At 39.6% G+C, this 12,296-nt stretch overlaps 1 protein-coding gene and 1 long non-coding RNA gene across 4 annotated transcripts; both read right to left on the reverse strand.

The window, feature by feature from the left end:
* Positions 1-325: 325 nt before the first annotated feature.
* Positions 326-9,302, reverse strand: mgat1b (alpha-1,3-mannosyl-glycoprotein 2-beta-N-acetylglucosaminyltransferase b). 3 transcript variants are annotated; one of them, XM_007542165.2, is made up of 3 exons: positions 8,970-9,302; positions 3,289-4,473; positions 326-2,859 (listed from the first exon to the last, which is right to left on the reverse strand). In XM_007542165.2, exons 2-3 carry the CDS (start codon positions 4,126-4,128, stop codon positions 2,158-2,160), a joined length of 1,542 nt encoding a protein of 513 aa, XP_007542227.1. In that variant the 5' UTR covers positions 4,129-4,473; positions 8,970-9,302; the 3' UTR covers positions 326-2,157. The 3 variants fall into 3 exon arrangements, with proteins under 3 accessions (XP_007542227.1, XP_007542225.1, XP_007542226.1); XM_007542163.2 differs by having other exon boundaries at positions 8,795-9,302; XM_007542164.2 differs by lacking the exon at positions 8,970-9,302 and adding an exon at positions 8,267-8,788.
* A 1,308-nt stretch (positions 9,303-10,610) lies between these two features.
* On the reverse strand, positions 10,611-12,260 carry LOC107834559 (uncharacterized). Its single transcript, XR_001660352.1, has 2 exons — positions 11,723-12,260; positions 10,611-11,543 (listed from the first exon to the last, which is right to left on the reverse strand). It is a non-coding gene; the product is annotated as an uncharacterized LOC107834559 (long non-coding RNA).
* Positions 12,261-12,296: the final 36 nt, after the last annotated feature.

A 12,296-nucleotide genomic window follows, 5' to 3' on the forward strand; every position in this document is an offset into this window, starting at 1 on the left:
ACTGTCAACCATGACATATTACTGAATCGACTGAATCTCCAACCCAGTACTCAACTGGTTCGAATCTTACATAAAGAACTGAGATTTCTTTGTTTTAATAAGAAACTTCTCATCAAAGCGGACAGAAGTCACCTGACAAAAGTCATCTTGTGGTGACTTTTGTTTGGGGTACCACAAAGCTCAATCCTAGGACCTCTATTGTTTAATTTAAATCAGTCTGATCTTTTGTTTTTTTTTTCATTTTGACAATATATGACTGACAAGAACAGAACATTAAGTTCAGTAATATTAATCAGATGAGACTTCTTCAGTAAGTACACAAATATCAAAATATTTGATTTAATTTATTCTGTAATAAAGTTATAAACAGTTCCGGCAGTGGTTTTTCACATCACCGTACAGAAATGGTATTCTAATAACCCAAAGTTAATTACAGTACAGTGATAACAATCTCCCGTTTGCTGCAGGACAAACATAACATTTGTTGGATTTACATGGAACCTAAAACAGCAAAAAGAAGAGTTTAGATGTCATTGTTAAAATTCATCCTATTCCAGGGCCTCAGGATGTACATCATCTGATCCAACTTGGTTCAGTCTCATTTGCAGTTTTAAAAACTTAATTCAGGACATCCACTAAAAATCTTATTTCCAGCACCTCATTTAATTTATTCATCCAGTGACACACTCCTGATGTAATATGGTATTTAATTTCAACAACTAATTCCTAATTATCCATCTCAATGGTCTGAAATAGATTATCACTGCACCAAGAACATCCTTCGATTTGCTGCTGGTCAAGTAAAATACATAAACAAACCACCCAAAAACAATCCTTGTAATTTTTATGGCATAAATATCCATTCCAGTAGTTCTCAACACTACTGCTTAGGTTACCGCATTAGTAACCTTCATGTTTTTTAAGTTTCCCAGCTCCAACACAAAAGAAGCTTGTCATCAGATCTTAAAGAAGTTTCTTAATCCATCACCAATTAAAATCATGCTTGTTGAAGCAGGGAAACATTTGATAAACGTTTGGGAGTTTGTGCTAAGAATCAGGGCTGATTCTCAGGGGCAGACAAGACCCCTGGTCCTGGATCTTCCAGATCTGTTCCTGCTTCAACATACCTGATCTGAATGAAGGGGTTATTAGCAGTCTCCTGTAGAAACTGATAACAGGCTGAGACAATGTCCATTTGGAAAATAGGTCTTCAGATTTGGAACTACTCACTAGCTCAATAAGTGAATGTGTAGGCCTAAAATAGGATTAGATACTTTATATTACAGTGTTGTTTTCATATTGGAATCTGAGCAAATTAACACAATTTTGGTCAGACATGTTAAAGACTATGCCTTTGTGTTTTCAATAGTCACATTTTAAAGTACTGCTTGCCTCCTGTACAGAATTCCAGAAGAGTGCAATGTAGGCCTGTTGACTATTTTTAGTCCCAATTTACTGCTGCTAGATGTGATTAGTGTTACTGCTTGTTTAGCACATTCTTTTATATCTGGATACAAGTTGTGTAAACTAGTGGACTTCAAAAGGAAAAACAGCTTTGCTCAACATTGATTTTTTTTTTTTGCATAATCTAAAATCTTGCTGACTTATTCCATTTGATTTTAGATAAAACTTTTTTTTTTTTTTACAATTATAGTTATTATAGTTAGTGTCAAGGACTCCTGAAGTGACTGAGTTTGAATTGGATCATTTTTTCAAAAGAAAAAACAAAGAAAATACAAGTCATTTCAGATATTCTCCTTTTTCAAATGCTGACCTTTGAGTTTACCTCTTGTGTCTCTTTCCACATCAAGGATTGATGCACTGACATCAAGAAAGTCAGGGCATCAAGGATGCCTGACTTCTACCTTCTATCTGCAACTACTGCAAATAATATTGGTAAGTCCTGCTGATGTTCTCATTTAGAACTGAACACAAGAACATGGTCCAAAAAGCAAGGCACATGGCCAGTAAGTGTTTTTAAACCGTTTTAGTTTTTTTTCCCCTAAAGGTTTTCCCTTATTGAAAAAGGGTCACCACAACCTTATTCCATTGATGAGCAGTCCCATTTGTGTTGCGTTGCCCTCAATGTGTCAAATATTCTTTGGTCTCAGAGAGCATTAGTCTTTAGCAAAATTTACTGTACACTTTGGGTGACTCTCAGCTCCAGCTGATGTCATACTGCGTCCAGCCCTCCGGTGGGGCTAAGAAGACCCTTCGGCCACGATGTAAGAAGCTGACTACGCCTCTGTAACCTGTGCGAGGAACTCCAGATTTTAAGTCATCCATCACCCCCAAATTTCTAGCAAAAACTTTAAAACTATCTCTGCTGGAGTACTGCACCCTGTACGGTCCAGGTCCTTTTAAATTACCCCCATGCTGAAGATCTTCAATCTTCACCAATGTGGCACTATAAACCTCTTGAACAAAGATTTCATCATACTTCTCCTTTAGCAAAAAAGACAAATCCTGTTTGGTGAAAGGCACAAACTCAGTGTTTAGCCTAATATAGCGCAGGTATTGGTCAAAGAATTGACCTAAACTGACACCTTTCCTGCCAAAGGTAATAGTCCGGGAGATTTCCGGTCTTATACAGGAGCGGTTTTTGCGCTGTTCAGGTTGACGCATCCAGTCATCCCAGAAGGCTGAAGGCCATTTTGGTTCTAGTTCATTCCATAACTCCTTCAGCAACATCCAGCCCAGACCAGGAAAGAAGTCTGTTCTGTAAAGGAGCTCAGCTTTCGAAGGATCAACCAAAGCGTCTCTGCCATTATCATTCCAAGCAGAAACACACCATAGGGTGGGGTCAGAGCGTAAAATGGGATACAAGGCCCGGAAATATTCAAAAAAGTCTGGTGCCACCTGAATAGGAGAAGAGATACACATCAGCTTTTTCAGTTTAGGAATGCTGTACAAACAGATAAATATAACCAGCAAAGGCGTCTGTTTAACCTCAATAATTCTAAAGTAGCACTAGTTCTTCTTTTACAGTCAGTTAAATTCTGAGACTTTTTTCAATGATCATAATTACTATGGCATTACCTTTATATTTGTATTAGTTAGGTACACTTCAACTATGTGGGCCATTGTCAGTAACTCCCAAATAATCAATAAAGGCATTGCTTGGGCTTCAATTCGGTCGGTAACATTAAAGTTAAACAGAAGTAGCTTGGAGTATTTTTCCCCAGCAGTGCCTGTGCAGCATGTGTAAGTTGCAGAGTTTAATCACTCAAACATAATGTCTACTGTACCACACCTGTAGGTTATGAGAAAATATGTCAAAAAGCTCACCTCTAAGTCATCCTCGACTATGACCACTGTAGACTGGGAAAAGGTGTTGAAAACTTGGTTGAGTGCCCATCGATAATGTCTGGCAATTTTGTAGTAGCCCTGGAATTTCCTGTGCTCTGGCCTGACCTTGATGTCAGCAAGGTCTGGCTGTTTTATATGTGTCACTTGCTCTCCATATGAACCAATCACACGAGCTGTGTCTGCATGGCCGCAGTCTTGACTAACAATGATTGGATATAGTTCTGTAGAAGGACGGTACGATATGAGTCGGTCAAGGCTCCGCTTCACTGTGACTCTGTCACAAGCAATAACCAGGATAGGAATAATGAATTCTGGGCTGGGAATGGGAGTTGTCACTTTAATGTTTCTGATTTTCTCACGAGGCTCTTCTAAAGGTAAGCTTGGTGCTACCTTATGAACAGGCCTCTGTGTATTAGTTTGGTCCCCAGCATCCACACTGTTTCTGAGAGGTCTTAGAGTTTTCTGAGGCTGCTGTTGGTCACCTGCTTCTTTGATATTAGAACCAGTTTCCCTTTTCCCAAGATCCTTCTGCCGAGCCCACACTTCTCTGTGAATTTCAATCTGCTTCAGTAGCTTTTTCTGGGTATCAAGATGAACTTCAACTTCTTCTGCCAGGCGAATCATCTCTTCTGCAAGGTTGACTTGGCCCATTTTACCCCTTCCAGCACCCCACTCTTCTTTCCCCCCTGGTTCGACTCCTCCACCATCTCCAAGGCGGCCAATGGGAGGTCGACCCCAAAGATAAAGCAGAAGCAACACATTCCAGGCAACAAACAGGAAAGCACCACATAATATGAAAGAACTTTTTTTGCGAACCATGGCCTACAAACCAGACAAAATGAATGATGCTGCTAGGGAATCTCTGATAACAGAATGGAAGTTCAACAACCCAAGGTTACAATACTATACAAACAGGGATAATATTTCTGCTCACATGGTTTTCATTTCATTCTTTTTTATTATTTGTCAGGAGTGCATCAGGAGAACAGAAGGCCAAGTTAAAACAAACTTGCATGATGTTTCTCTGGAGTTCCTGCAATCCATGAAATCCTGAAGAACTCATTGAATGAGAGGTAAAATAACTCGGCTTTCAGAAAAAGGGAAGGTGGGCTCACTTAGGTTGAAGAAATGTCAAAAAGTAGAGGTTATCTGCTCCCCATCATCCTGAAAGACAGAACAGGAAGATTGCAGTTCATATCACGTTTTAATGGTTGACAATAACAGATGACAAAAAACAGTAACTGGATCTCACTTGTATCCTTTTGTTTTTATGATCCAATCAGTAACTATGATGTTTTTTAATGTTCTCAGAGAATCCACACATACATGGGAAGAACATGCAAACTCTAAGCACTCTTAAGAGTCCTGGCTGGTTGAAACGCTGGACCAAACGTTCAATCTAATGATTGAACAGCTAATGATTGGTTCACCAGATTCCCTCACAGTGGAAGCCAAACTCATGTCTTGCAAATAATATCAGCTAGTCATTCAACTGTACAAAACTGAATACTTAATATGGATATCTTTTTCTTTTAATGATTAGGCATTAGTGGCCTTCATTTGTCAGTAATTTCAGAAGAAAAAGGACAAGGATAGAGTAAATGAAGCAATATGCTTGTGGTTGAGAATCGAATATTCTTTCCTTGTGCACTAGTTCCTCGTGCAGCAAAAACGTTCCAGAACATGATGCTGCCACTGCCTCCACTCAAAAAAAAAGACATTCTCATATTTAAATAATAAAATAAGAAAGAAAATACAAGAGATTGCTTTTATTCCCCATTAGAGACACAATAAAAATATACCAGAAACAGTGACGTGCGGTGAGGCACTGACTTATGACTTAGACACCATGCATGTTATTGAACGTACGTAAATTTCGCGCAGCATACAATGCTGGAGGGCAAAAAGACTAATCATTTACATGTCATCCATAGCCGCGTTAACTCAGTAAAACTTAGAAATGAAGGTATTGTGGTGTTAATGTTACGCATGGTTAAAAAAATGGCCACCTGTGATGACGTCATAAAAGAGCGTCAGGCTCAGGTAGTCCAGGTGACGTTGATTGCTATGTGGATGCCCATGCTGAGAGTTTGGTGATTCCGAATAAACTAATCACGATGATACAGTTTGACTCAGCGCACTATTTCAATAACACGACAGGTATTAATTTCATGCTATGATCCACAGCAAAGTTATCTCTATTCGCCAAGCTACGCAGACTCGTTGCCATAGTAATTGACAACAATGCCACTTCATGTTTTAGATTTTAACGACAAAAAAAACATTCAAGAATTTTGCACACAGAACAGAACATTTAGTCTGTACTAGTACGTTTTAGGCTTTAATGTTTAATTAATAAATAACTACTGTGGTAGATTAGCTACCGCTTCTACTTTACTGAATTATGTAGACATACAAACTGAAGCCCACAAAACGCACATTTCATTAAAAAACTAAACAAAAACATCTTATTGCTGTCTTACCTTTACGTATCAATGAAAACTATGCACCGCTAATTCTGCACAAAAAAAATCCGTTCATCCAAAGCCAAGTCTATCCTCGGCATGTCTTTTCTACTCCGTTTGAGATTCAAACTGTCTCGAAGCAAAACTTTCAGCTCCGGTGTTGGTCTTCCTTTAGTTATTATCTCCTGCTTCAACTGAAAATCCACTTTAGAAAACTATTTAAGTGTAGAAATGTAGTCTTTCATGTTGACGTTGGAAGAGAAGAGAAAACAAATTGCTGAACTTTACGTATGGCTAGCTCACTGTGTCTTACTCTGCAGTTGTGCAGTCACAATATCTGGGATCATGAGCGCCCCCTGCCATGAGGCAAGAGAACTGCCTGCCTCTCCTGGAGTCTGTTCTCTGCCGTTTCTGATCGCTCCTCCGCACACAAAACACGAAACGCACAGCTGGTGACAAAAAAACACTGTACATTATAAACATAAGCTAAATTATGGTAAATCAGACCATATATTAAATGTTTTTTAGCCATTTTATTACCGGCGTACAGACAGGACGAACTTGCTCTCATAGAGCGGCAGCTAGTGCAGTTAGAGGTTGCGCAATCCCAGGTGAGGCTCAGTTCGCTGCTGCCTCACCAGCTTTGCTTCCAAGCATTTTAATGGGAAAATGCGAAAATCCAGCGATTTTGAAGAAAAAATCATCAGAATTGCTTAAGCTACGTAAAAATAGATACTTTATAGTACAAACCACAGGGTGAAAATGGCAATATAAATGATTTTATTATATTATTTTTCCATGTCGATAGGTGAGGCTCTGCCTCACCTGCCTCCCCTGACCGCACGTCACTGTCCAGAACTGATAATCTGTTGTACTTCTTCAGGATTTTATTGTCCGAATTAATGATGATTAATAGTCTGCCTTGGCCAATGCAGTCCTCCTGATTAATACAGATTCATCACAGAATCCCTGTTTCATTTCTGCTTTCTCGTTAGCCCACTGGAGCCATACTTTCTTTTTTCAAAGTGTTTTTCCTTCTTTAGCTCATCAATCACAAACATTGTTGCTCCTGTTTCCACCCTTATGGCTTTCATTTCTTGTTGCACATTTTTTGACATGATAGCACACTTGGTTTATTTGGAGGTCACCCTTAACATTCTTTCAATTTTGTTTGTACTTCTCCAAGTTTTACAACCAGCTAATTAATACCACAAAGAATTTTCCTTTTTGAAAGTAGTTTTACAATTCTGTTATTTCAACAAATAGCTCCCTGCTATGTGCTATTAACAGTTGTGAAATTTGAAGATTCCTCACCCCCCCCCCCAAAATTAGAAAGTTGAGCTTTAAATAACAGTTTATAAGAACAGATTCTATGCAACACTGAACACTGACCAGTAGATTATTAAATCAAGCCCCACCCTTAAATTATCACTGAAAATATTTGGCTAAAATAACTTTAAGACATGGCACAATAGGCTTTCTAACTTTACATAACATCCCAGACGTACAAACCAAAGGCTTTTTTTATGTGATAATGTTGACGAGCAATGGCACAATTTTTCTTAAAACTGATTTTTCCTTTTGTAGCACACCTCCAGCAGGAAGAATCAAAACAAAGCATGTAGAACAGTCCTGACTCAAATCTGTTTTTACCTAAAATGATGTAAGATAGATTTAAGTGAGTGGAGGAACAGGTTAGACTGACTACCACAGAAAGCCTCTCAGCATTAGAAACACCTAAACCTATTACTGCTGACAAATATAGGACAGCAATAATCTTGGACAGACGGACGTTCAACAAGAATAATCACTGTAATCAGAATATGACATCTCTCTGTGTCTTGCTTCTGTGATAGGACCAATTAAATTATCTGTGCTCTAGTAAACCATCATCCAACAGTATCATTGTCACTTCCATTCAACCACAACTTATTTTCTGTACAAACATTTAACAATTCAGAGTTTGATCTGTTAAACATGACAATTTCCCCCAAATTCACATGAATTACATGATTAACCAGTCCTTTTTTTTATTTTATATTTTTGTTGTAACAGAAATATATGTATCCGGACATGCAAAGAGAAACTTATGCTTAAACAGTCTGATGAAAGTTGCTCTTTTCTAATTTTTCACGGAGAAATAATCGAGTAAATAATTTATATCTAATGTAACAAAAAGCGTCTATAAAAACTGACGGACCAGAGAGTAGATTTCTCTTACATCTCTCCATACATTACAGTTGACTGCATGTTGCTTTGACCCATCCATATCTAATTTATTAACACAAATTGCCAAATTGAATCGTTGGGTGAAAATCAGTCTAAAACCACATGTAGCAAAGAACAACTTTGTTTAGCAACGAGCATCTGAGCAATTTGAAGGCAAAACCACGTCAAAGCCTCTTAAGGTGAGCAGGAACTAATGCGTCTAATAAAAGCGCTAAGCGAACGAAGACGTCAAGTTTACGGCTACGAAATAATAGCTAGCATACCTGAAGTCTGTAGGACAGCTCTCTCCTGATGCTAATACAGCTCCGCACAAAACAGAAGACAACCGTGAACGGGGTAGGATCATTACTCCTCACTCAAACTGTACCAGCTGACACTGTTGTTCTCCAGTCCGCTCCTCCCTCCTTCAGACAACAACGTGGACCTGACCCGTTGGATCTCACAGCTGAGTTCCAGCTAGTTGCTAACAGTCCTGGGTGATTAGTACTGACGGCCGACGTTGCTCATTTTCCCTGCTCCATTTATGTACCTTTACTCTGAGCAGCGCATCCGTTTGCTATGTTAGCCTCAAATATAGCTCCTCTGAGGCACTAATCTGAAAGAGAACTAGGATTATCACATGGTTCAGTCAAACACACATTGACTGCAGCACTCTTTTCAGCAGGTATGTCAGGATAGTCAAACATCTGCTGTGAGCTTGATAAGTAGCACTGAAAAGAGAAGCAGAATTTTCTTCCATTCCAAACCTGTTCAAGCTGAAGACATGAATGCAGTAAACTAATCCCACTTACATCTGGCTTGTTAGAGGGGATTCTGGAGCTCGACCTAAGGCTCATCCAGCTGAAGCACCAAGAAGCTAGCTGTTTAGCGAGCTAACAATGAGTCGAGCCGCCCCTTCCCAACGTCTGCCTTCCAATCACACCATATATCTGTACGTTGTCACGGAAGCTTTCAGGTCACTCGCACCTTCACAGCCCAACACCATTATTGCTCAGGGTTCCTGGTTCCTCTTCCCAGAACTGTTGCTGCTAAAGTGTCTGCTCAGGGACTGACGATCCACTGATACTGTTTTAAATCCAAAAAGAACGCAATGCAACAATTTAGATATATTAAAGAAAATGTTTCCCGTTGCCTTTTGCACCGGTTCCTTTGCTTTTCTATCCTAATGCTCTTTCACAGGCGCCTGTCGCTGATGTATGGTGACAGCATCTTCCAGTTCTTACTAGCCGAAACTACACTTCCGGATTGATGACCGGTTAATACCGAATTCAACCGAGTAGTTCCGAATGGATGAATCCTTTAAAAAAAAAAAAAGAAAAAAAAAACAGCCAAAGCAAGCAAACAAACAAACAAACAAACAAACAAAAAAACTCACAAAGTTAAACACTGACATAACACATCCTAGAACTCGAACATTCTCAATGGAAAAACTTTATCAACAGTGGAATTGATTGTGAACAAAAAATATCAATGTAAATCATAAATTATTACACCAGGGAGATCTGGATTCATACTCTATATAAAAGTGGAAAATAACATGATTCACCATTACTGAATAGTCCTCGAGACAAGTCTAAATGAGGCTCAGTAGTGTATGTGGCCTCCATGTGTCTCTATAACCTCCCGACAATGCCTGGGCACGCTCCTGATAAGACGGCAGATGTTCTGGCGGATCTCTTCCCAGATCTGGATTAGAGCATCAGTTAGGTCCTGGACAGTCTGTGGTGTAATGTGGCGTTGGTGGATGGACCGAAACATGATGTCCCAGATGTGCTCAATTGGATTCAGGTCTGGGGAACAGGAAGACCAGTTCATAACATCAATGCCCTCATCTTACAGGAATTGCTGACACACTTCAGCTACATGAGGCCTAGCACTGTCATGCATAAGAACAAACCCAGGGCCCATTGCATCAGCATATGGTCTCACAATGGGTCTGAGGATGTCACCTGGTACCTTATGGCAGTCATGGCACCTCTGACCAACACACAGAGAGCTGTGCAACCATCCAAAGAAATGCCTCCCCACACCATGACTGACCCACCACCAAACCGGACATGCTGGAGGATGTCGCAGGCAGCATAATGTTCTCCATGGTGACTGCAGACTGTCACATGTGCGCAGTGTGAACCTGCTTTCATCTGTGAAGAGCAGGGTGCCAATGGCGAATCTGCCAATTTTGTTGCTCACTAGTGTTGGAAAATAAATTTAAAATATGCTAGTTTTTAAACTTGATCATATGTTCAAAATATTAAATAAAATTAAAAGCGTTTTAAAATAAGAAAATTTGGTTCCAAATTGCCTCCATGGTCTAATCGGCATAATCTCATTTGTAGGATAGTTCTATTAAAACATAATGCAATAAGTTTAATTAAAATAATTTAGTTGGTAGTTCTCAATAATTTAAAACACAGCTAGCCTCTCTGTGATCTGATCAAGCATCTGAAGGGGGTTGAAACTCTCTTTTGTGTGTTTAACCTTTGGCTGGTCTGGATAAGTTTTATCAGCTGGTTAAACAATCTGGTCCTGTTGCCAGAGTAGAGCTTCCTCTCAGGACAGGGTCATAAAAAAAACATCACCCCACTCAAAAGAAAATAACGCTTCTTTGATCTTAAAAAAACAGGCTTTTACTGGAACATGGTCAACCATATTTAAATGAACTTAGCCAAGGACAGTCCCCTAATTTGAATACAGCAGAGAAGAAAAACACGCCCTTCCTTTAAAAGTTTAGGAACCGAACCTTTAGTTCAGATCGCTCCAGGATTATCAGAGATGAGGTCTCTGGGGAATGGTGCATCTGTGAGATCCTTCCCTGTATTTTGTAATGGTCTAATTATCAGTGTGTAAGGTAAATATGTTCTTGTTTCTGGTTTGTGGCTTTTATGATGAATTGTGTGAACTGTAGGAATTTGATTGTTAAATAAACTATAATTGTACGTTGAATAGAAATCATTGTCTATGGTACTGTTGATACAAGCGACAACTTCATGAACTTGGGCTGATTCAGAGGAAAACCAAATGAGCAGACATTTTTTTAAGTATAAATCCTCTGAATTTAACACTAGCAAACACCATTCGTCTTGCACGGTGTTGGACTGTAAGCACAGGCCCTATATACCACCATCACAGAGTCTGTTTCTAACAGTTTGAGTAAAAACATGCACAACATTTTGTAGGGCCCTGGCAGTGGACCTCCTGTTCCTCGTTGCACAAAGGACAAGGTAGCGGTCTGCAGCTGGAAGCCCTCCTACGGAATCTCTCCACATCTCTTGGCGTATTGGCCTGTCTCCTGGCATCTAATCCATGCTCTGGACACTGTGTTGAGAGACGCAGCAAATCTTCTCACCACCGCTTGCATTGATGTTCCGTCTTGGATTAGTTGTACTACTTGAGCAACTTCAGTGGGCTGTAAAAAAAATCGCCTCATGATGCCTTTATGCGTGAGAGCACTGACAAAATGAAAATGAGACTAAAAGTTCAACCAGAAAGGATGAGAACAGAGAAATGGTCTTTGGTCACTCGCAGAATCACTCTTGAAACCTGAAAGAAATAATAATGTTCCTTTTCATGGTCTTAGTCAATGACAAATGAGCTGCATGTCAAAAATCTTTTAAATTTGGAAAACTGGGTTTGAAGTTATTATGAAACATCCAGTTGAAACCATAAAACTGAGGCAAAATAAAGACAGAGAAAAACGTCTGATGTAAAGAGTTTCTTACCTCTTTGTCAGAGATTGCAGACTGAAGAGCACAGCTCCAGTTGACCAAACCCTCTGAGCAGTGTCTGACAAAAGCCTCAGTTACAGCTCTGCTAAAACCCTGAAATCATACAAAAATAAGACAGTGAAATATGTTGTATTCGGTAGATACTGAAACCATATACAAATACAAATTTCTGTAGTAAATGGGCTTGCTGCTTCCCACACAAGGAAGAACAAATACCTCTTAGTAAGTTGACTGAAAAAAATCCCAGAGAGCTGATCAACCCTGTCCACGACGCAGCAACTGAATCAATTGAATTGAAGTCAGCAGAGCTTCAGAAAATATTTGCATTTACAGTAAAAATCAGTATTTGCTGTTAGGAAGAAAAAAACTGTTGATGAAAATAGTCTGTCAACAATGATAGAGACTGGGTTCCCTCATTAAATCCAGCCATCATCTTCCACTTATCCCGGATCTAGTCTCAGACAGCAGTCTAAGCAGAAGCCCAGACTTCCCTCTTCCCAGCTCCTCCAGGGGACCCGCAAGACGTTCCCCAGCCCAGCAGAAAAACATAGTCCCTCCAGTGTGTCTT

Source organism: Poecilia formosa, unplaced genomic scaffold, assembly GCF_000485575.1.
Source record: "Poecilia formosa unplaced genomic scaffold, Poecilia_formosa-5.1.2 Scaffold663, whole genome shotgun sequence".
NCBI classification, from domain to species: domain Eukaryota; kingdom Metazoa; phylum Chordata; class Actinopteri; order Cyprinodontiformes; family Poeciliidae; genus Poecilia; species Poecilia formosa.

What these genes read in the sequence shown, in the direction of transcription:
- mgat1b (XM_007542165.2), bottom strand. Translation starts at nt 4,128, where the DNA reads ATGGTTCGCAAAAAAAGTTCTTTCATATTATGTGGTGCTTTCCTGTTT. An exon ending in TAGTCGAGGATGACTTAGAG is followed by an intron (nt 2,860 to 3,288) that starts GTGAGCTTTTTG and finishes TCTCCTATTCAG; the next exon opens with GTGGCACCAGACTTTTTTGA.